The sequence below is a fragment of the Bombus vancouverensis genome, chromosome 9, assembly GCF_051014615.1.
Source record: "Bombus vancouverensis nearcticus chromosome 9, iyBomVanc1_principal, whole genome shotgun sequence".
NCBI classification, from domain to species: domain Eukaryota; kingdom Metazoa; phylum Arthropoda; class Insecta; order Hymenoptera; family Apidae; genus Bombus; species Bombus vancouverensis.
Genome location: NC_134919.1, coordinates 7,989,620 through 8,014,040, shown reverse-complemented (window position 1 = coordinate 8,014,040; position 24,421 = coordinate 7,989,620). Strand labels below are relative to the sequence as shown.

General features: G+C 37.1%; 1 protein-coding gene across 2 annotated transcripts in view; it reads right to left on the bottom strand.

The window, feature by feature from the left end:
• Positions 1–2,286: 2,286 nt before the first annotated feature.
• The window catches only part of neo (ZP and PAN domain-containing protein neyo), a 181,658-nt gene continuing 159,523 nt past the window's right edge, over positions 2,287–24,421 (bottom strand). For both annotated transcript variants that reach the window (XM_076621416.1, XM_033346555.2), the window contains exons 4-6: positions 23,284–23,620; positions 20,522–21,187; positions 2,287–8,029 (exon numbers count right to left, since the gene is read on the bottom strand). In XM_076621416.1, the coding sequence (XP_076477531.1) occupies positions 7,466–8,029; positions 20,522–21,187; positions 23,284–23,620 (1,567 nt within the window). In that variant the 3' untranslated portion in view covers positions 2,287–7,465. The remainder of the gene's footprint in view (positions 8,030–20,521; positions 21,188–23,283; positions 23,621–24,421) is intronic.

The window sequence follows — 24,421 nt, the reverse complement described above, 5'->3', positions numbered from 1 at the left end:
CTGTGGGCTTACAATGAGATACGTCTATTATACATTAGAGTACTATATTTTCAGAATCAATTGAGCTATCAATTTAAATCGTGATATATTATGGGCACACATTTAACTATGCTTTGAGTAAATAATATCTAAAAATTTCGGGATAGTTATATGTGCATCGCTTACAAAAAATTTATGTATTATTTTGGCGAATTTTGTTATTTTTGTTTTTATATGTTATAGATTATGTATAATTTTATTTGTAGAAATAGAAATGCCAAGAAACGATTAATTGTTGCTTTCATTCATCAAGTGTAATTAATAAAGCAATCACAAGGCTACGATATCTTTTCCTACATGACTCATGTTTCTGTCAATGATTTATAAAAAAAAATCATCAAAATTGTTATTAATACTGTATTGCAATGAAGCTTTCAATATCATCGAACTTTCGCGCTGTTTATTAACGTTGTTTCATAATATCGATGAATATAATAATAAATTTTAAAATTAAACAAAATTGTTCTCTAGTTAGACGAATTAAAAATACTTCTCTAGTTAAAAGATTATTGTACCTAAAATATAGAAACATTGAAATATTTGTACGTTTTTCTATCCGACTTAACATATTTAAGAAATGACAAATAAGTGAAATATTCATATAACTTGACCCCTGCTAACGTGTCGTCTGGGAACCTGCATTTCAATCGATGAACTTTGCGTCTCGTCTTGCTCGAAATTCAGCGCATTTACAAGCAGGACACGGTTACATTTAGCATAATAATACGTTGATTGATACGTACGTGAGCCAAACTACTGTCGTTAGGGATGCACGATTCGTTTCAGAGGCCTCGTCTGAATGGCCGCTTATCCTCAATGCAGCGTTCCTAGTGACTTCAAATGGTTTGTATGTAACTGTCCCGCAGCAGCAAGTTACCAGGAAACCTACTTAAGCTTCTAACAGGTCTTCAGATTAACCTGGTCATTGCTAATACATAAGCTAAAGACTAACTTCCAGCCACTTACCTCTTACAACTAATAGCATCCATTAAGCCTCGAGCTATTTTAAAAACATACGAAGCTGTTATCGTTGAAACTATATCAAGCTGTTCCACATTTAATGGAATTCAAGATTTTTATTACTGTTTATTGTATACAATATATAGGCTCGTAGAAAGATAATACATGTATTTATTTAATGCTTTTTTTCTAATATTCATTATTTATTTTTATTAAGAGTTAATTAACTGTACTCCAGGATGTTAAACTTCTAAAAGTTCCTATACAAATTTTATCCATAGTTGAAAACATCGTTTATCAAAAGGTAATAACAAAGGTGTGAAGAAGGGCTATAAAAAATATTTCAATAATTTGATAAAACCATTTTTGTGATATTTCCATTTTATTCTGAATAATGGAATATTTTTAATTGAAGCTGCTAACGTTTACGCAAAATATTTATACCTAGTATAAAACAATAACATTTTCAAACTTGTTATTTACTGAAATATAGGTGTAACAATTTTGATAGTTTCTTCACAGTAAATGTATTTTATTTTGTAATGTAATATAACTGGTGAAATATATTTTTATTATTATTACGTTCCGTTTGTATCATTATTCGTTATTTTCACCTGCTTAAGAATGGTAATTTTCAAGATATAGTGGCGTATAATATATAAAAAACAAAGGTTGTACAATTCTATTCACGTATAGTAGCGCGGTTAAGTCGTGGTTTTGAATAGGTACACGTTTCACGTCCTGTGAAGCTATTCAGAACAAGAGAGGAGGAATTTTAAAACAATAATAGCGGAAAATGATTCGAGGTGTGAGATTTTGCACGAAAGATTTAACAAATGAATGGTATTTAAGAAGAATTATTCGCTTTAAATCTGTTTAATTCATACACGAATTATTAAATTCGGATCAGTCAATCTCCTTCAATTCCTTTTATATAAAGTTGTTTTAAGAGGGAAGATATATATATATATATATATATATATATATATATATATATATTTACTATTATAGTATGGACTCTTCAGTAAGGCTCACCTAACAGACCTATACCTTAGACACAATGAGAGAAGAGAGAAAGTGAGTGTTTCGTCCAAGATCTGCTAGTATATTTACTATTATATTATTCCATTCTTATTTAATTTTTTTTTTCATATGCATACCATTTGTTAAATTTATAAAATACTCTGTAAGGGAAGAAAAACGTTTCACTTTTATTGAGATATTGAATAAATATCTGAAATGTTATCACGCATTGTTAAACATTATATAAATGATAAAGAACCAAGGGATAAATTGTTACAATAACTCAACAAAACATTTCGTTATAAAATGAGTTTATTTTCTCTGTACCATATATGCTATGTACAACATGTGTATTACGGTACTGAAATATACGAAGTTTAGCCAAAGGGTGACATCTTGATACTGTGGTATAAAAAAAGAATAGAGATAAAAATAACGAGGAATTAATTAAACGCGCGTACACATCGAATTCCACGTTGGACGGATTAATTCGTTTAATCGCATGCTCGTTTCGATACTGTCTGCCTTTATACGTGTACACAAGCGTGCACGCGCCTGCACGCTACATCGCGTCCAAATGAAGGGGACGTCGTTAGAACGTGGTTAGCCTATGTGTCAGACGTGGACGCGTAAGGCAAAAGAATAGAAATAAAAAAAAAAAAATATAAAGAAGGGAGAGAGAAAAAACAGAATGATAAAACGTGACAAGATACGAGTATTCTTGAAGAGCGGTATACGTTAAACGTAAAAAATAAATAAGCCATTATGATTGGTGCGCGTGTTATGTAAAAACGCTCGATCGTCGGGTAAGCTCTGTACGTGACTCGCGTAATTGCGAATCAGGATCGTTTAGTCGGCTTTTCTGATTTCTTCCAAGCGAGAGAAATAGGACAAAAGGGGCGTGAGATAAAGGAGATCGAGAGAAACGGCGGAGGGAAAAAGATAGGGGAAGGAGTGAAAAGCAGTGGAAACATGCACGCTTGTCAGGGTACAGAACAGACTCGAGCTTTTCAAGCTTACGACGGAGTAGGCGCGCACCTCAGGCTCGAGGACAAGCACCGACGTCTCTGCACACTTGTAAACACACGCGATAAAGTAGGCAAGGCTACGAATATAAGGCTCATTAAGAAGGACGAGAAGAAGGAAGCGTGGAAGTAAAGAAAAAAGGAAACAAGGGAGGGAAAAGCAAACTTCTTACGCGCGAAAGCGCCGAGTACCCCAACGTCGGAGTTTAACGCAAAAGTGATTTTCTCGGCGTTATCATCGAGAGAGCGATCGTCCTCGAGCCTAATATTATCGTTCCACCGCACCTCCTGCGACTTGTTCGCCCGCAGGCCGCGTTAACTTAATCTTAATTACATAATGAAATGACGATACATGTTTGCACGATTTTACTTCCATCGTATACACGTTAATAGTGGGACGATTACTTTATAAGAGACCTTATCGACGTAGAAACGATGCAGTTTCCATTGACTTGAATCGAACGCTTTATCCATCGCTTATTAGCAGATAATCAGGTGTGTTCGAACAAGTCGATGAAAAGTGCTCGAGCGTCATTCTATAAAACTACTTGAAAATGCTGTTTCTTCTACAAGATGGCGCGAGAAAATCTCAGACTCCCTCGCATCGCTGTAATATTCTCGGGGAACGATGACTCTACAGCAACGTTTACGAGAAATGCTAGGATGAAACGTTCGAAATGTTCTTTCTTTTTTATCTTTTTTTTTCCTAAGGTTGTCAAGCGAGGAAGAACGACATTCTTCATGCACCATCTCGTATGTTTTCGTATATGCGTTAGGATGATACCTCTAAAAAATCGCGAGCGGCGAGTCACGTACACGCGTGCGCGCATACGCGTTCGCGGCTCGCAATTTTATCGTTCGTACAGTTAGGTTGTTCGAACGGTTGTATAAAAATTGGCTCTACCCTCTCACCATAAGCAAATTGGATTATACTACGTCAGCGTTAGCGAAAAATCCTTAGCATATTTCGTAAGTATAAAATGAAGTCGTTAAAGTCGCGCCGCTTATTGATACGCGTGTAGGCACCGTCGTTGGCATCTTATCATTGTATGTATACATGTGTGTATTGATATTTATATGTATAGAATAGTCAGCATCGAAGCGGGAGGAGCGGCGTCATTTCGTGTGCATTCCCTGCAGATGCACGTTCGCACAATAGGTCCAGTTAACGTGCTCTAATGGCTAGAGTACTACGTCACACCCATATCCTATGTTTTCAATCAATGCCATTCGATTCAAAAGAGAAATTCCATTTAGCTTCGCGTTTCCATTGTGTCAACTGAGCGAAAACCTAGCAATCTCCACGGCAATTAGTACCAATAATTAAAGCGCGCGTCCTTTCAACGCGAGTTCGGTATCTCCGACTGATGACTCTTTTTTTCACGTTTCACTATCGTTTTGCGCCAGCAGCGTCGCGTCACACCTCGGATTACCGCGAAAAACAAACGACGCCGTTATACGGTTTCCACCGTTATTCGTTGAAAATTACACCCGTAAAATCACGACCGTACAATTGAAAACCACCCATCTATCAAATCGTGTAATAAGATATTTAACTTACGAATTATACCAATTTTGTTACTTAGGGATGAAACGAGAAACAAAAGATGGGATATCACCATTAAAACCGATCAGAAAGGGACAGAGAGAAACTCTAGATGGTTTGCAGCGTGTTTGCTGATGATAGACAGACCTCGAGCAGAGAAACGATCCCAAGTTCGGTTAACTAAAACGCAAACGTCCCATGCTAATCGAGGATTCACACTTTGCCCGTCTTTATCTTTCTCTTTTGCTCTGCCTTCCATCCTCTCCATTTGTCTTGACGAGCATATTCAAATTTTCAAGTTTCTCAATTAACCCGATCCCATCCTGAAGCCTTTGTGCCTCGTCAAAATCGATAAAGTCCCGACGGCAACGGCGGCTAACCGATTTAAATTTACCCAACGTATCGCGGGCGCCCTCACCATCCTCCGCTACCCTATATACAACCGGATTCCCTGTCATAGATCCGTTCTAACCCTCCTACCCGGTCGTAGGTTTCGGTTTTGGCTCACTGTAAAATTTTGCTGGCGTAACGAAACTTCGACGTCATCCATAGTTTTAGCAAGTTCGGCCGGTAAGGCTTGTTATGTTAAACAGCAATCCAAACAGCGAAACGTAACCGATTCGAACGTACTGTCTCTGTGCCTCTGACCTGTGCATTGTGCCGACGACGTTTCCACGTTGGATCTATGTTTCGAAGTTAAGATCGACTGCGCGTTATAACTTTCCCAGGTATATTTTAACTCTGATTCGCACGGGAGCTAGGAAAATGTCGAAGTAACTTCTCTAACGTAAACGTCCGCCCACAACCGTAATAGTAGTTACTGAATTTTCGTAATCTCGAAATTCACCGCGGAAAATATCTCTAGCAATATCCCGACTAAATATTTTAACAGAAACTTTAAGCTATTTTGTTGAATCGATTAACCTAGTGCACGCCAGTTGTTTCCCAACAATAAGCTAGAACTATCTTAAAACACGATATAGAAGTTTATTCACCTCGAGAATCTTTCATCGCGATATTAATAACTTTGTTTACGCGCGTACACCGTGCGATAAACTCCGGAAAGAAACAGCGAGGAACTGCTCTCTATACTTCTAGGCGCTACATCAAAGACTTATCCCGTTGATTAGACATGACTCGTAACCATCGGAGCACGTCGATAAGCTCACGTGTCGCGATGTAAATTAACCTGACCGACACGGATGGCCGAAACCTGGCTCTAAGGTTAAGTCGGAAAGGGATGGCGGTTATACGATCCCAGTATGCTGTACGTAGCTATCCTTGATGCGATCCCAACGCCGTTCGCTGTCTCGTTTCTCGACCCTTCTTGCTCCCGAATTCTCGTCTAACCCTACGAAGCTTAGCTTAACCCCGAGACGCCACAAGAGGCAATTAACCTTCCGCCAACCCCTTGACGCGCATTGCACCCCCCTCCCTTTCAGTTCCTACTGCTGTCTCTTACTGTTTCCAGTCGTTCCGTTTCAACCACTACCCTCTGACCTTCTCTATCCCACCCTTGCTCCTGTTGATATCCCACTTGGAGCATCTGCATAATCATGCTCGATTCCCAATGCTAATTAGAGTCCGCACCGGTGCCCTATCCAACGTAGCAAGTACATGTCGACCTCCATCACCTTCGGAACCACGCCTCATCCCGCTTCGGTTTATTTCGCTTTATCCTGTCCCTGTCGTTTCACACACGACAAGAAAAAAGAACGGGGATAGAAAAAATGAAGGAAGTAAATGTCGCAAAGGAAGCAGGAAGATTATGCGCGATTATGAACGAAGGATGACGAAGCTGCAAGATAATCGATCGAGCCGGCCTCCTTTGATCGCATAATTGCTTCCAACTGCTACTGTGTAATTAGTTTCCTCCAGATTCCTCGTTCAGCTGTTGCGAGCTTCTGTTTTAATTCGATATTTAATTATAGTCGGGCTTTATCACGACGATTTTCTCTAGTGAAATTAGTTAAGTAGAAAGCTACGCGGGTTGTCAGTAACATTTTCTAATTTGCGATGATCGATGTTCGAGAGTGTATTGCGTGTATGCATTTCACGGTGTTTAATTCCACGTGTCGTATTAATTGACGTTGTCCGTCACGCAACAGGGGAATCATAGAAAAAGGTGTTATAAACGATGCATCCTCATACAGCTAAAGAAGAAATCAGCGATCATAGAAGGCTACGTTTATTTCTGTTCCTTTGAATACTCGTTAATTGAAATTGCACCCATGATTGAATCATATTTTTTCAACTTCCTGATAAGTTATTACCATCGATGTTAGTAAAATGAGGTAAGAAGCAGCTTTGTTTTTAGGATCGATCGTTTATCCTCGAGAAAAGAGAAGAAAGGTATACACGCGATAATTCTTATAAAGTAGAGAGCACGAAGTGTCGTCGACCATACGGGCAGTTCTTGTCCAGACATCCTACGATTTAAAAGAAAATTCTTCTATCTGCCCAGTGTATCGATTTGAAACCTCACCGAATACTCTAAATTTGCACAAATCCCGATTACAAAGCAACGAACTGCTGCGCCAGGAATTAACATTATCAATTAGATTCCTCCAGTACTTTCAGAGATTCTCGGCGTTACAAAATTTCTATTCGGGTCTGAATTACAGGCGTTTCTAAGAACTACACAAAAAATACTAGTTTTTAAATACTTCGAAAATCTGAAACCGAAGTATTTTGCAAAATTCTTCCTCTGAAGAATTCGAGCCTAATTTTGCATATTGGGAAGCTTAAAAAACGAAGGAATTACGTGCGTTTTGTTTGCTCGTAAAGATCTCTGAGAAGTCGTCTGGAGGTTCACGACGTCGGCAGTGGAGGAAGACGAGATTGAAGGACGGGTGCAGGAAACGAAGGCTATTCAAAAACGGCGCGCTGAATATCCGGTGTCGTACAACTTACAGAGGCTGTCGGTGCGTCCTGGAACGGAATGCATTCCGGGAACGGAAACCGAGACCGAAAGGGCTTCTTGATGCTTGAGCATCTGACGACGTCTTTGCCAGGTGAAGGTCCACGCGGCGATGATAGCGATCTGAGCAACGAGGAAGACGGTACCAGCGACGATAGCCTCACCCAAGTTAATGCACATTCCCATCGTTGACGATATGTCCTCGCTTTCCACGAATACGGTGTCTCTAGTCGCCGAACTGGCGTTCGATGTCTTGCTGTCGTGCTCGAATCCGAACTTGTCCGTGATCTGAATGGATTGTACCAAAAGAAGATCGTCGCGGCTTTGAGCGGAAGAGCCAGTGGAACGACGACGACGACGTTTGCCGAAGGATATGACGGAACGAAGCTCGCCGGTGGCTTCCTCTTGATCGCACTGCACCGGCTCGCAAGTAGGCATGCAAGGTGTCACCAATGCACGGAATTGTACCACCTCAGAGCTAGGGAATTTGAAGGCGTCGAAGTGCGAGAGGAGGATCTGAAATAAAGAAGTGATATATTCGTGATTATAATGGTAATTTAGAGGTAGAGTGCGAAAGATTAATTTAACTCTCAATTAGTATTTTTGTATGAGTCGAAAGGTATTTTACCTTAATTTGCATTCTGTACTTTACATGATATGGATTAAAATAAACATTATAGAGATTGATCAACTACAGACAAACCTAAGTGAACCTGTTACGTTAAAGTATTAAGGCAATAATCAGGTATCTTATAAAAAGATGATGAAAACTTTTAGTTTATAATAAATTAATTGAATGAATGTAATTAATAGTCTGCGGATTTTTATGCATCGGTAATGAATCGAAAGTTGCAAAAATGCACGAAACGAATATAATATCCAAAGTGGAATAATCGTTATAATTTTTAATAAGTGAAACAGATTAACGTAGGTTTCATTCCTATCATTCTGTTTCTAAAAACATGAAACTGTATAAAAATCCGCAGTCAAACAATTAATTTCAAATTGTTATTCGAGAAGTTCCGTAGAATATATCCCTTTTCTTCCGCAAAATTTTCGCGGTTGTCAAAATAGATCAAGATATATGTACGCGTGAACCGTTGAAGATTTTCTGAATTGTGAAAACAATCAAGGGGGCAAAAATGCTGTACTTCCGGAGGATTTGCAAGTCACGCGAGGAATTGTTTTGTGCCGTTATTCATCATTAAGATAATACGTCAACAGCTGTGTCAAATAACTTCTTCGGACGCAACAAAGACTTTTGCGTATTCTGATGCAATTTACCATTCATAGAAATAGCCTGGATGCTGTTAAGCACTGACGACCGCGTTCATTTCTTTCTCCTCATTCTTCATTGTAAACTTAAATTGTTTCTTCACTGAATACAACACAATGTTTCGTAATTTTCATGGTTTTCATCTAGTACAATAGACGAATTACGATGTCATCAAACATCGATTTTACAACACGACTCACGTATTGTGGAGCCTCGAAATATTATCTTTATAACGTAACGAACGTTAAACTGTAATCAGCAAATCTACAATTAATACAGTCCTTATCTTGGTTTGTAATTAATATCTAATTAGTAGGTTTCTGATCACTTTTTGATATATAAAATTTCCAAACACAAGGATACCCCAATTCTTTAATGCGTGGTATATACTACAATAAAATAGTATTTTGAAGAATGTAGTAATTAGATTGGAAAAACGTCTGTGAAAGATGAGCATTTACGACATTGTGTACCTTACGGGCTTCAGTAAGGACATAACGCGGTTGTAACAATTTTACATAATTTCACTCAGGATGATGTGTGAAATGATAATCTCGAAAATTAAAAGAGGATAATTCAGTCTAAAAAAATGAACTTCGCTTAAAAGAAATCATTGCAATGAATAAATTTATTAAAAACGAAGGATTTTAGAAACTACTTAATGAAATGAAAAATATTTGAAAAATCTGCGGAACATTTCCTCGAACACTCCGTTTATGGTCTTTGAACTTATTCAATTTCCATACGCTTGTACTTTCTCGATCGATATTCAATCAAGTTTCTTCGAATGAAAGGTAAAACCATTTATCTCCGGCGTAACTCGTACGTAAGGTGCTTCTGGACAAAGTATTTCAATATCCCGTCAATTACGGGGCGTCCACTGAAATTACGTTCGCCCTTGTTCGCGTGCTGATAAAAAAATCAGAAAGCGTTGTAGAACACAGGTATCGTGTAACACGTACAGGCGTTCCTCGTCGCACGCAATGTGCGTCATAGAAGATCGTGGCAAACTGGTTTTCGCACCTTATACCAGCCGCGTCCCAATTTTTTTCTTCTTTAAGATCTAGAGTCGTATAACGACAATTACAGAATTATGCGATGGAAAACAATTTAGTTACCCCGATTTTGTGTCGTTAGAAAATTTCCAGTCCCCAGAGATTGAAACTATTTTAATATAAATAGCACCTGTACCTAGGATCGTACCGTTTGAATTTTTCTTTTCCCTTTAGCTATGTCTTTAGACGTTTTATACTCGTTGGTAGTGTCAAACTGCTTCGATAATGTTAGCCTGTCGACGATAAGTATTCATTACTTACGTCTCTCTTTTCTACGTACTTTATTTAACATGCCGTTAATATTTATTACCCTTCATTGTAAGGATTAATAATATACTATTAGGTTGTTCGAAAAGTTTCCTTCGTTTTATAAGAAAATAATAGACCCACGATGTTTTTTACTTTATATCAGTTTATTGAATTATGCACGAACATAAATAATAGAAATAGAATGAAATGGATCATACCTAATTCGATAAAATAATATAAAACAGAAATTGTTGTTCATCTATTATCATCTTATAAAACGAAAGTAACTTTTCGGACAACCTAATATATACTAGTCACACAGAAATATGTAATAAAGGACGAAAACTAAAGAACGAATCGACAAGTTACAAGTTTCATTCGCGTGATCAGCAATGTTGTTACTATAGTTCAAAGTAACTTGCAACTTGTCACTTGTAAAGTTTCACTAGTAATATTACTTCAATTATTCAAGAAGGTTCGGGCAGATCGTTTATTAATAACTCAAATAAAAAAAACTTCTACTCATTCCAATTAAAAATAATAAGCGATACAACGCATGCTATTTGAAACCAAACTCTTTCGTATTCGCTTTATAATTACAGAAACTTCCTATCTCCTCCTTTATTCCATAAAATTCTTAAGTATTATTCGCTCCCTATCGTTGCTAAACGTTTAACCTGTGGCGCTATAGGAAATCAATTCGTTTCATCGGTTGTTTCGTTCACTTTTACTGATTCCTCATCGAACTGGGAATCGCGTTCCACGATTCACGATCGGTTTTAGTTATAAAGCGCTTAGCGCCACGCGCGTGTGCTCCTTTGAAACTGGTTTCTGCGGCGCATTACCAAGTTCACCGTATTTACACACCGAGCACGTACATTATCGGGGTAGAGGGTTCCGGGAGGGGTAAGAAGTAAGACATTAAAATATGCTTCATTCCACGTACAGCTTCATTTAGCTGTTTCTTTGGCGAACGCGTCTCGCGGAACGAGCGGAACTTTATTAACTCCATGTCAGCCGACGCTGAGAGCCCGGCGGAAAGCCTTAGAGAACGAAGGTCAGTAAAATGCGAGGAAAGAAGTGCACGGTGTATCCGCGGCATCTGGTACGGGCTGTTTCTACGTTCCTTACCAACCGGAATACACGGCAACCGTCGACGAACGTGACATCGACGACGACTGCGTTTAGTAGCAAACTCGAGAGTGATGACAGTACTCCCGTAAAACGTAGTAGACGGAGCTGTCATAAATGTACCACGCCGTGGATCACTTCGCGTCGGTGAGGTACAGGTTCGTCCTCGCTTCCGCTTGATCCTTCATCCTATTAGTTTGAGACAGTATGCTAAAATGGATCGCTACGTGTAGTTTTATTCGCGAATGTAATTTGGGAAAGTGGATTTTTACTCTTGTGTTAGAATTGCTGTTTTGTCACTTTTTATTTGGTCACGATGTTTTTGAAGTAATACTTTTTGGCTTGTCTAAGGATAAATTTAAAAATCGGTTAACTATTTAGAGATTAGCAAAATTTAGGATGCGTAGATGAAAAAATGATAATGAATTACCGTCCAGGCTAAATAGCAGTGAAGTTTTTGTCTGAGTCTAATTATAGCTTCGTTATATGTTCTGCTTTATATTTTAATATATTATTAAAATAATTAACTTTTTTTCCTCATTTAAGTATGAATTTAGAGAGTGCATAATGTACTTTATTATTACCTTCTTGCCTATGTATTTAAAAAATTTGCGAAATAGTAGATGTCTAGATTAAACAACTATTGTGAGATATTCTCCCAGATTAAATAACTGGTTTAACACATTTAACAAAACAAGGAAATATTATGAATATGTTAAGAATTATCTTAACAACACTTAAAAACTTAAAATTTAAATGTACATATCTCTGTATAATCTTGCTTCTTATCCTTTTTTTAACATAAATAGAAAACTAACTTGTTGAAATATTCTACGTAGAGGTACCATTTACATAAACAATGAAAAACGAGAAAACAGGAAAAATACGATGGAAAAGAGGTGTATATTTTACCCGGAAGACAACTCAGAGAGTTTTGAATCATATTAATGGAAGTAATGTTGCATCCAACTTATTTAATTCCTATTTAAATTTGCATATTACTTTTTACGATCGGAAACAAATAGTAATCTAACTGGAAAAATTAACCAAAATTTGAAGACGTTTGCTTTTAATTCGTAAACGTACACTCAAAGTAGGACTCATATGTCACGAAATACCTTGTATATTGTACGCTTATACCAGTGTCTACACAGAGGAGCGAGTGTGGCGGCTGAGAAATGTTTCCAATTTCATTCAAACCGGTTGTGAAATGGAAGAGCCCCGGTACCGTGGCTTGGCTACGTGACAGACATACCGGAAAACCCGACTTTTGGCAAATTCCTAGTTAGACGAGACGAATCCTTTTGCCAGGCCTTTCAGGTCCAACCGAGTGTTTCTTGCATGTTTCGTATTTCTTGCTATTTCAAGGTTAATCAAATTACTGAAGGCTACAAATAAAGGAAGCGAATCATCGATGGGTAATCTCATCGAGTAAACGAATTAAACCCTCTGATGATATTCATGGAGTTTTTTCAATTATCGTATTACGAATATATGTGTGTATTGTATTATTTACTATATATACAAGATGTTCCAGGCAAGTAAATGAAACGACAGTTCAAAGCAATTAAAGATAAAATTAAATGAGGAAAATGTAAGTACCAGACTACTGCTTTATGTTTTCTTTCTTAAGTTTCACAAAATTAAGCTGTAAATATATTTTCAACTAAGAATTTTCAGAGCTAAGTGACTTAATACCTTTGTATAGAGAATAAATACAAAACATTAACATTTTTTTAATATTTCCAGTCTTAATCTTTCATGCGCCATTCGAAATCATATGATTTTGCCTAATAAAATGTTTGTCTATGTTCTGTTGATCTAGAGCTATGACTTTGCTCAGTTATGTAAAATACCCTATATATTAATAATTTGGCAGGAAATGTTCTTTTTTAAATGATGATTTGAATTTTAGAAATAATGAAAGATTTGTTGTTTAATATATTGTTCTCAAGCTTTTATCTCATTTGAAATAAAGTAGAAGATATTAAACACAATCCTTTTTTAATATCCGACTTTCTTTCAGTCTTTTTGTAATAAGCATTTATAATTAACAAGATTGCGACTGTTCTTCCGTGCTGCAACATTGCACGTCATAGAAGGCCGTAAAAGAGGGTGGAGGTATCAGGGGAAGGATTATTTTCATAAGAGAATCGTCTTTTTATCCTTTTCTTCTTTTTCTTTTGTTTCAACTCAGTGTGTTTATTTGGGTGAAAAGTTGTTCTGCTATCTGGTTAGTGAGAAGTTCACCGGCGGCAATTGTGGTTTCCAAAAGGGGTTTCATGCACGAAAATGAGCATTTATCATAGAAAACCTTTATGAATATATTTTGAAATTTCATTGATATTGTAGCGAATAGACTGTGGATTTTTATACAAATACATGGGCACAATTAAAGGAATGAAACTTGAATAGAAATTTATTTTACTTTCTAAATATGTGTTTGAAAGAGTTTGGTTCGAAAATGTTATAGTTTTGCATATTACTTATCCCGTATACGCTATATGAATATTTCTACATATTCAAATTTTTATAAACGCATAAAAATCCGCGATCCAAGTAAGAAATACGACTATTATAATTATATCGATACAATCCGAAAGATATAAATATAGAAATTAGAAGCCAACTGTGAATATACTATAGAATTATAGCACACATTTACTGTAAATATACGCTTGATAAAAAATTATTGTACACTGTGAATACTGGTTTTAGATATAAAATTAATGCGTGAAGATAATTTCATTAAATTTTCAGCTTAATCATATAATGAATAATTGACTGTTCAAATACTTTTGTGGAATGTCCTTTTCCTTTACATTATTCATTCTTTCTACATACTTTATTATTTCTCACCGAATAATTCATTCACTTATTTTACTTTAACGTACACGCTTCTAACGATCCTTATAATTGTTAGTCTCGACGTTCGTCTCTTACTGATCCTAAAGTTCCAATTCTATCTCTTCCACGGCTTTAATCAACCATTCTATGCGTTAATGATCCCTCTTTCCTTCGTTCAATTCTGTGCCCGTAAAAAGCAACGGAAATTATTAACGAGTAACGTTACGTCGTTGAATGGATAAAGCGAAAAAAAAATCGGACTCACTCGTAGTCTGGGAAAACCTAGTTCCATGGTTAACATGATAAGTATACGACTCTTTGTTCGAGCAGTACAATGAAAATCAGCCACTTAACGCATTCTTAAGCAACGGTCCTTTAGAAAAAACTACATCCGTCATTTTTTCACCAAGAATTCTTTTAAATTGTTTCAGCGGTTATTCAGAGATTATTTATTACTATAAATGCAAAGACAAATTTTTGATATTTTCCATTAAAGGGATAATTTTAGAATTTATTGCGATTGGCACTTAGATTTTCAAACTCTAAATTTTGTTATGTATTTAAAAATTGACGAAGTGCTTCTAGCTAAATTACTATTTATTACGATAGAAATGTAATTAATAGCTATGTGCGCAGCGCGTTAGAAACTCTTGTTCCAATTATTGGACTGCACAGGGCACTCTGATCGTAAATATTTCCCTCGTATCGTAAATATTTCCTATCTATAGATGCACCCATCATGGTTCAAGGCATGATAAAACCTAAATGGTTATATCTTAATACACGAGTGTTTCAAGTTTCTACCTCAACATAAATACTTACGCAAATTATAAACATTCTGCTCAAGAACAAATTCGCCACTACCTCTACAAACGGCAATCTATTTTCACCGTACCACTTTCATTATAGTCATCTACGTCCACATTATGTTTAGCTATCCATCGAAGCTTAGTAGCTTGGACGTTACATATTTTCCCTCTCAACGAGCGTTATAAGCTGACAAAGTCTTCGAGCCGTTTCTTGCAACACTCTATGTACTCGGAAGACTATCACAAGTGTCCATGTAGCGCTGTCTAGCTATTCGCAGGGCTTCTTCTAGTCAGATTCTTGTTCCACGAATTGTAATTTCCTGTGTACGAGGGGGCACGTACAAGCAGCTATTCGTAGATCCAGGCCTCGTTACTTGGACAAGTCTCGGGAGGAAATGAGGTTAGCTCGCGTGATCTGTGGAATCGGCGCGGGACGAGATCGTGGTACGAATGGAACGGATCTCTTTCTCTCTTTCTCTTTCTCAGCCAGAGGAGGGGTGTCAAGGGTGTACACGACTCGGTGATATATCTCGATGTGCCGCATCTTTCCTGAATTAGCGGATATAAATTTGCTCTTTCTTTCAAGCCGGGACTGTTATTACTTTCTAATAAAGCGATATTGCTCCGTGGCGCGCCCGCACCCGCGCGAGCAAATGATGTGGAACGAAGAGTTAACGAGGCGGTATGCCCCTTGTTCTCCCCTCTCCCCCTCTTGCCCCCTATCCTTGCATTCTTCTTTCTACCTGCGACTATATCGTAACGATCCGTTTGTTTTACTCGTCGACAGCCGAAGCATCAATCGCGTACAAGATCTCGTAGGACGTTCAACCTTCAAACCGGTGAACGTGTTCTTCGAAATCGATGAAGTGAGATTTACTGTGAACCATTAGCCATTGCTTTGATAATACGAAACAATTGGTAATAAAACTCAGTGGTTATCCTGAAGGAGAATTTTGAACTTTTATCTTTGAGACGTTCGGGAAGAGATCAGATGTTTTGCTGTTCGTATGATACGATAATGAAAAATTAGCAAAATATTACTATCTTTTACCCTTGAATCCATGACTTTTCTAAATATGATAAAATACTTTGAAACTGTTAATTTATGTATCACGAGACTATAGGAAGATAATTTAATAAGATCTATTTGATTTTCATATATTAAAATCGTATTATAAAGATAATAGATATTTTTAATAAAACAATTACGATGACATATTCGAGTCCTAGAAATAATCAGAGAACAAAATTTCAGATTATTAACAGTTTCTTCGCGTACAAAGAAAAGTTCTCTATTAGTTTACTTTAATAATATGAATACTTTCGAACATACTTCAGTATATAAATATTATATGCCTGCTAAATCATGAAGTATATAGCAAAATATCGGAATACCATATATTTGAGGTTAAACTATATAGGTACTTCGTTTCTCTTCGTTCGCTATTCCACTGTATAAAATCTCTCTGTGTTATCTTTCCTGTTTAAATAAACATTATCACGTTTATCCGGCAGCGCGATTCATCATCCACATCTACCTTAAAGATCGATAGACAGCTTCGCCAAGATAATTGAACACTTCGATAAAAATTTCGGTTACATAACGTTAGCAAGCGTGGAACACTGTTAATTTATCGGAGGCGATCGGTAGATTCGCGCGAGTTGATGAGGAACTCGGAGCGATTGAAAAAAATGGCGAAGGTTCAAGAGCTTATCGGACCGGATGGATCTCGTACGCGCGAACTTCACTTAAGGAGCATAATTATATCGTGGTTAGAAAACTTGAAATCATTCGTGACTATGACGGCTACCTCTTAAATCATACGACGTGTGAAGTTTCTTATCTTACGCGACGATCGGATGCCGATAAAATTTGCAAGAATTAATGATGCTCGGGCTCGCGAGCACCGACCGTCTTCCACGTACTAATGCAAGAGTCCCGGAGCTAATTTTGTGCTTCCTTATGCGGCACACACGGAAGGAACGATCATTATTGGACGAATAATCTTTCACGTCGTTAAGATAGTCGTATGTCATTATTCGTCGATGCGGCTTTAATTTTTAACGAATAGCCTGGCTATTCATACAGCGAAAAGTTAACGAGCTGAAACCGCAGACCGATTTTGAGGTTCCTTCTTTGTTAAACCTTATCCTTTATATTATATTATATCGTATATTTGGTACTTCGCGAACAAATTATATGGTGAAACAAGAATTACACTAACCAAAACTATAGGTAAATTCTCTAAAAGAAAGTCTTAAAGAAGGACTTTATATATTATACTTAAAATTTATTTTAGGTTTAGTCGAAAATAATAGATTTGTCTAGATGCCCGAACCATCTAATTTACTCTGTGTTCTCAATCTATCTAAAGCACCTAATATTTCTAATTTTCTAAGGTAGATTTGCTATATGTTACATTCAATTTATCCAATATGGTTAGCGGCCAGCTGTAACATTCCCTAGGTATCTAGCTCTGTCGAACAGATTGTATCCTTCCTTCGTCAACACGATCACGGGGCTAATTTTACGCTTTCTCATGAGGAAGGAATGATCATTACTGGAGAGAACGATCTCTCACATCATGTTAAGACAGTTATGCGCCATCATTCTTGATGATTAAGGCGAATCATCTTTCTGGTGTTTTATTTTCAAGAAGCTTTTCATCTGACGTCCAATATAAAATCATAACAAGCGGTCGATGAGTATAATTGAAATTTGCAATTTGCTGAAGGATTCATTACGTTATACCTCACATTTTCAAGATCATATAAATTCTGCATGTAATTGATTACTATAATTAATTTCGAGTGTCGTACCTCGTACGCACGTTTATTCTACTTACGTTCTATTTCATTAAACCGAATTTAATAACAGAATCTTTCGATGATTAATGCATTTCGCTAGAGAAATAGGGGAATAAACGAGGCGAACGATAAATAATACTTAAGCGAGAGGGTTGATACGTACAGCGGTGAAAATTTTTAGATTATGCAAATTAGTTTCTACGATGCGTGATCCGTGATGTGGGTAAATGGGCAAATTCTATGGCGATTCACCGTGATAGTAATGCAATTACAAAATTAATTTATTCTTTGTAGTTCGCTGACACTTCGAGAGATTTTGCACTCCACGCGTGGAATTACGTCTCGCCGATGATTCAGCGATGTTTTGACACTATAACATGCACGCTCGAATGTCTGAATCGTTGTTACATCGATAATGTCATCCATTTGGTTATTGGGCGTGGTACGATCATTGATCAACGTCTTGATACCTACATCGATGTATATCCAATATTTCCCCTTTCCCCCACCTACTTTATTTATACCTTAACATCTTGTAAATATGTTGAGAAATTTAACAAAACATCGAACGGAGATTTATCTTCAGCGAACGTTTAATAATTCTTGAATACGAGAGAATCTCCGTTAACTCCCGTTAATTTTTAAAAAAATTTCGGCGATTTGCGTAGGAAGATAAATTTTGCAATTTTATCATTCAAAATTGCAACTGTTCATAGAATTCTTTTAAACAATGATATGTTAGTGGAAGGACTTTTTCTTATATGAAAGTAAAATATTATCAACGTTAATATAACGATATAAAGGGAAAAAATGGAAAATATGCAGTTTACGATCCTGATTTTCATAACGTTCGTTCTTTATTTCTCCCTTCTTTAGAAGCAGAAATCAAAATGAAAATATCTCTGGGGTATATGGTAAGTGATATTGCATTAACTCGTAAGTGAAATACATGGGTCCAGGTAACCCGAGGGAGTTTTATTTACGTTGTCACTACCTTGCTATCTGTTTTACACGTTCTGTCTCCACGAAACAATAAAATCTTCCTTCCACATCGTTATATTGGGCAGTCCTATACTATAATTATAATGATCTCCATGTTATCTTCGTAATAGAGAAAAATTTTGAATTATTTCCAAATTAAGATACGAATATTCATCACTAGTTCAATCAGAGGAAAAACTTGAGATGCTCGAAGAATTTCTTTCTTTGAAAGAATTATATTAGAAAATTATTGTATTCGTACTATCACAATTATTTTATTACTAGACTGAATATTTATGTAAATTCATATTTTTACGAATATAATTAAAAAACGGAATGTACATGGGAAATTATATTATTATTACGCTCATAAATGTATAAAAATTCACAGTCTATTTATTACCAAATAATTTTTACTTCGATGTAACGTATTTCATTCATCAGAAGCTGTCTGCATAACCAAGTATTCTTGCCAATTTGCAGGCACAATTGCGTTTATAACATGCCCATGTATCATGTTCTACGTCAACCGTGACGAAGAGCTGTTTGCTTTCCAAATTTTCAGACGACAGCTAGCATTACACGGTGAAAATAATAACGAGCCCCCGAAGCTGTTATCAACGCATCATGCAGCGCTATAGCTAAGACAGCGCGGCGGTGCATCCATAGCACGACTTGTTATGGCGCGAGCAAATTGCTTCCCGTCGTAAAATCCGTTTGAGTGATTGATTAGCATGCAGTCGGACTGACTGGTTGACTCGCAATTTCTTCCAACCCTCCCCTTTTCCTTCCTCTAACCCTTATAGAATGTACCTATGAACGCGAAACAACGTAACACAAGTTCCTATAACACTCGTTGGCCAAGTATCGACATTATCGATACCAAGCATCTCTATTAGTTGCCTCGTTGACTGACTTGCTATGTTCGTCACATTAGAATCGGTCTTTATCCCCGTTTTTATCATTAACTCCGAGAAGCGCGTGTAGGAGGAATTACAAACATCTTGAAACCGACGCGAGTAATAACAGTTCTTGTTGTGACAGCTGATGTCTTCTAGTCTTGTCTAACATATACTTCCTTGGTTACGTATCGTTCGTAGTCTTTAGTAGTTTCATTAATGACGTCGTATAGAGTGATTTATGATCGTGTTACGTGACGACAATGTTTTTGAAAGAAGTTATTTAGAGGATTTTTAGGACAGTGGATTCCTCGAAACGCTTAGGTTTGATCGAGACGTTAACGTGATCGTGCGATAGCCAAACAAATTCAGCTGTTGCACAGAATATGTCAGAACTTGTAATTTGCGAACTTTATGTCTTTTGACTTAGTAGTTCGAACGTTAATTGAAACGAAATTTTAATTAATGCCCTTTAAATAGATCTGTCGATTGAATCCCTCGATTTGAACTATTATCGTATGAATGACAAGTACTAGTAGATAGGGGAGAAAATTTCTTGACCTCATATTACAAGAACTCTATTATACGAAGTGAATTGCGTGTCCTTCGTCATGTTCAGATAGATGGAGCTCCACTTGTATTGGCATTCGCTCTATAATAAACTCTTATTGCTCCATAAACAGCTCTATGAATACGTTCGAAGCACCCAATTTTCTTTTTGCGGAGTAAAAGCTTGATCGAAACCATTAAAGAGTGTCGAGGGTAACGAGACACGTGTTCCTTAAAAAAGAGAAAAAAAAAAAGAAAGAAAAAAGAAACTAATTCCGTACGTAACCGTTTACGATCTCGTTAAAAAGTCTCTACCGAGAAGTTGGCGTGCTTATGGTGGCGCCGTTGTGGTTCACATCGCGCTACAGCTAACGATAAATGATAACCATTAGCCTGGAACTTACCTTGCCGGTGGTAGCGGACTTGTAGAGCGGACCCATGATGACGTGATCGGTGGGGCAGCCATCCGAGTCAATTAAGACTATCTCGCTGGAGTCCACGCCGTCCATAGCCACTAGCTCGCGTACAAAGATCTCGTACGGGCTGTTAGGGTCGAGGATCTCGAACTTCAGTGCCAACGGATCACCGACTTCGGCTGATGGGATGGCTTCGTTTCCACTACGATCGGTGATCTTCATGGCGACGTTCGGCGAGTCGACGATCACTTCCTCGGACAACGCGGGCGTTATATCACCGTGTACACCGAGATCGACTTCGTTCGACACTGTTTTATTGGTCAGGTCGTATTGACAGGTGACAGCCAAACCAAGATCGGAGCTGGTAACAATGGTGTCGTGGTGTTGGATCACCACGTCGTTTAAGTATCTGCCCAAACCCTGTTGTTTGATGTTGCACTCCAAATCGTCGTAAGCCATTCGTAACTCGAATTCCAAGGCGCCCTTTACGTCTTGTACGCACGAATTTGGCGAACCCTTCACGTACACCTTGCCGTAGAACAATTTGCTCGTTTGGATTCTTGTCACCATGTCGCCGGCACGGCAATCGATCGTTACGTTGTAACAAGAGCTTAATTCGTAGGTTGAGCCCTCAGGCACGTCAAGATAAGGTTCCTGAAATTAAGCATGAATTTTCCGTTGTTATCATTATATCATGAGCTCTTTAGTTCTGTGTTGTTTGTTTGTAATTTAATCCATTATTTCTTCGTGATGCTTTAATGTATCACTACTGAAATGTTCGAACCACCTGAGATTGTATTTATCATTAAATGTTAAACGCTAACCTGTCGTATCATAATTTCTTATGTGGTATAGCAGATGTGTAATTTTGTAATTTTGTATCGACTATAATGGTAGAATATTTAAATTATTCGAATACGAGATTGACGTGTACTGAGTGATTACATGGTCAAAAACATTTTTCTATCTTATATCAAAAATGATGGTGGTTTGTGATATACGTTCCACGAAATTCCAAATTATCTCATAACTGTAGTAGTATATGTATGTCATTTTGTAATGCTAATTTGCCAATTCTTCTCGATAATACGATAATCTGTGTCGATGGGGTAATAACAATTTGCATATTTCCACTAGAATAGCTGACCAGTGTTATAATTGCCTGCTATTTACAGAACTTAAACTGTCACAAATGTGTTCTTGTTTATCGTTTTATCCCCTAACAAATTGCTAAATGCATCAAGCCAGGTTTTGCTCGTTCATTACCAAAATTATAGCATCAACTCTGAGATACTACCTCTTTATACAATTACCCTAACGTATTATTTAAGACATATAATGATATAGGAAACGAGTTTCAAATTGCCACGTTTAAATGTTTATGCTCTTTTTAACGACACGAATAAGGGACCGAAGGTTGAGAGAGTACGTCATCCAAAATACCACTGGTCGTTCCAATATTTTATCCATGGTGACATATCACGCAATATTATATTATCGATATATCCTTCTAAATGACAAAATGGACGACTTTTTTTCTTTCCTACGGTTTAAAGGACTTCTCGTATATCAAATTGAGAAGAAATAAAGATGCGATAAGAACCATGACGCGATTTACGATACGTATTATACAAAAAAAAAAAAAAAAAAGGAAGAAGTACTAGTGATTCAGTTCGACATAGTAGAACGCTAGTGGAAATAGAGCGAGCCGATTCTTCAACAGGTTGGCGAGAAGAAAAGTCTTTGTCTTGACTTTCTCAGGACCACGAGATACCCGTTCTCTCGTATGCGCAAACTGAAGAGCCACCCACAGGCTCGATAGGGTAAGCATCTGCGATGGAAACTCGATTTTCCATGAATGCGCTCTCGGCGAATTGTTCGACCTGGTTTGCACGTGTGCAATGTAATCACGTTTACAGAAAATCCCTACCGGACCTTTCAAGAGTACGTGGTGCACGGTAGAACTGGTGAAATGTGTGGTCTACGATTTCCAAGCGAATTCTATGCCCGGAATTGACGTTGAATTGTTTTACTTCGTCGTGCCAAATGAATTAAAGTAAGTTCACGTAACGAGAAATCTCACATTGTCGAACAGCGTCCCACGGCATTTCACAGGAACGCCGCGAAATAGCATTTTATTAAACATGAACCAAACGAACAAACGACCAGTTGTTCCGCGAGAATTAAACGTGACGTGGCGTCATAGTCCTCGATTTATTTTTTCTTCTTATGAACGACTAATAGAAAAATTCTGTTGTAAATTTTGGTTGAATAAAAAATAGCAATTCTGTTCCAATTTTGAGAATATTAACTTTAAAATTAAAATGTAGTTTGATGCAGATTGTTATTTTTTTTTTTTAGTTTAATTTAGTATCTTTATTCTAAATGAAACAAATTTCGTTCTCGGAGAAAAATTTAATACTTCGTCGATGTACTAAATTTTATTATCGTTAGATATGTTTCAAGTAGGATTTATTTTAAGCTTCAGTTGTCTCTATATTATTCGCTTAATTTTTGTCCTATCTTTTTAAATACTTAATGATTATGGTTACGATCAATCAGGCTTTCAATATTACTATTAATATGGCGAGTTGTTGCGGTATTAATTAATTAAGCCTTTGCTCAAGCTTTTGTTCGTCCGGTGCAATACAGGATACAGAGACAGTGACAAATGCGATTTGCAGAAATCCAAGTGGAAGTTGTTTGAAAATAATTTGTCAAGGAAATAATAATTTGGCATAATATTTTACCTGAATATCCGAAAGAGTAGCTCTGGAGTGATGGCTAAGACGGCACACCATATCACCAGTGTCGCCATAGTCGTAAGAATGGCAACGGAATGGCGAGTTCAAGCAAAGTTCTCGGCATTCTTCTGCACTGCCAACATCTTGATATACGGAATCCACAGTTTTCAAGATACGCCCAGACAGCTTCTTGAATTCACAAAGTTTCACCGGTTCGTCCACACAGTGGTTTTCTAGATAATCAAAATCTTTAGCAGATTGGAAAGCGCTTGATCCTGCTACGGTTAGCCGGTCCATATCTGAAAGTTCACACTGTTTCGTTGAGTTTGCGTAGTTGGCAGATCTGAAACAAAAAGAAAAAAACATTTTTTTTACCACTTCTTGGACTATGTTGAATATATTGAATAAAAAGAATAAATATGCTCACTTAAAATTTTGATCTTTATCTTCTAAATCCGTATACAAATGCACCAATAATTTCATTAGTCTAGAAATGACATTTCAAACCATATGCAATGACTATGTTTCACGCTAAAACCCAGTATTCCATCGAACTGTCAAACGAATTGACCTGTTGCACAACATCTGACAAAATGACCAGAATCCTTCTATGTCTATTAAGCTACTGCGACTATTAATACATGAAACCGCCGGAGTAAGTAACAGAGAAAGCAAACCTCTGGATTCCGATGAAACAGTGTGTAACTATATTAAGTTTCAATGACGCAAAGCGGAATCACAGAGTCCATAGGGGAAATTGTAATAGAAGCTAACTAATGAATTTCCACAAAACTACGAGCTTTACGTTCCCAAATATTGCGACAGCACAAATTGAACGAATCACTGTAGCTTCTCGCAAATTTGTCATTAAAACGAACTACAACGCCTATATGAACGCAGACACAATTACTTTGCATCTATAGCACATTACAGTGCTTAAACACTTGTCATAGAAAACTTTTATGCATATATTGCATGTATTATATAAAACATCTTGAAACTAATACTATGATAATACTATCATATTATTGGCAAACAATATTATTTATTGCAAACATATCTAATGTAAAATCACTATACTGTATGAACAGCCAGGTTAAAATGTAATAAAGTGTTAACGATAGTCCTGACGAATGCTGAAATT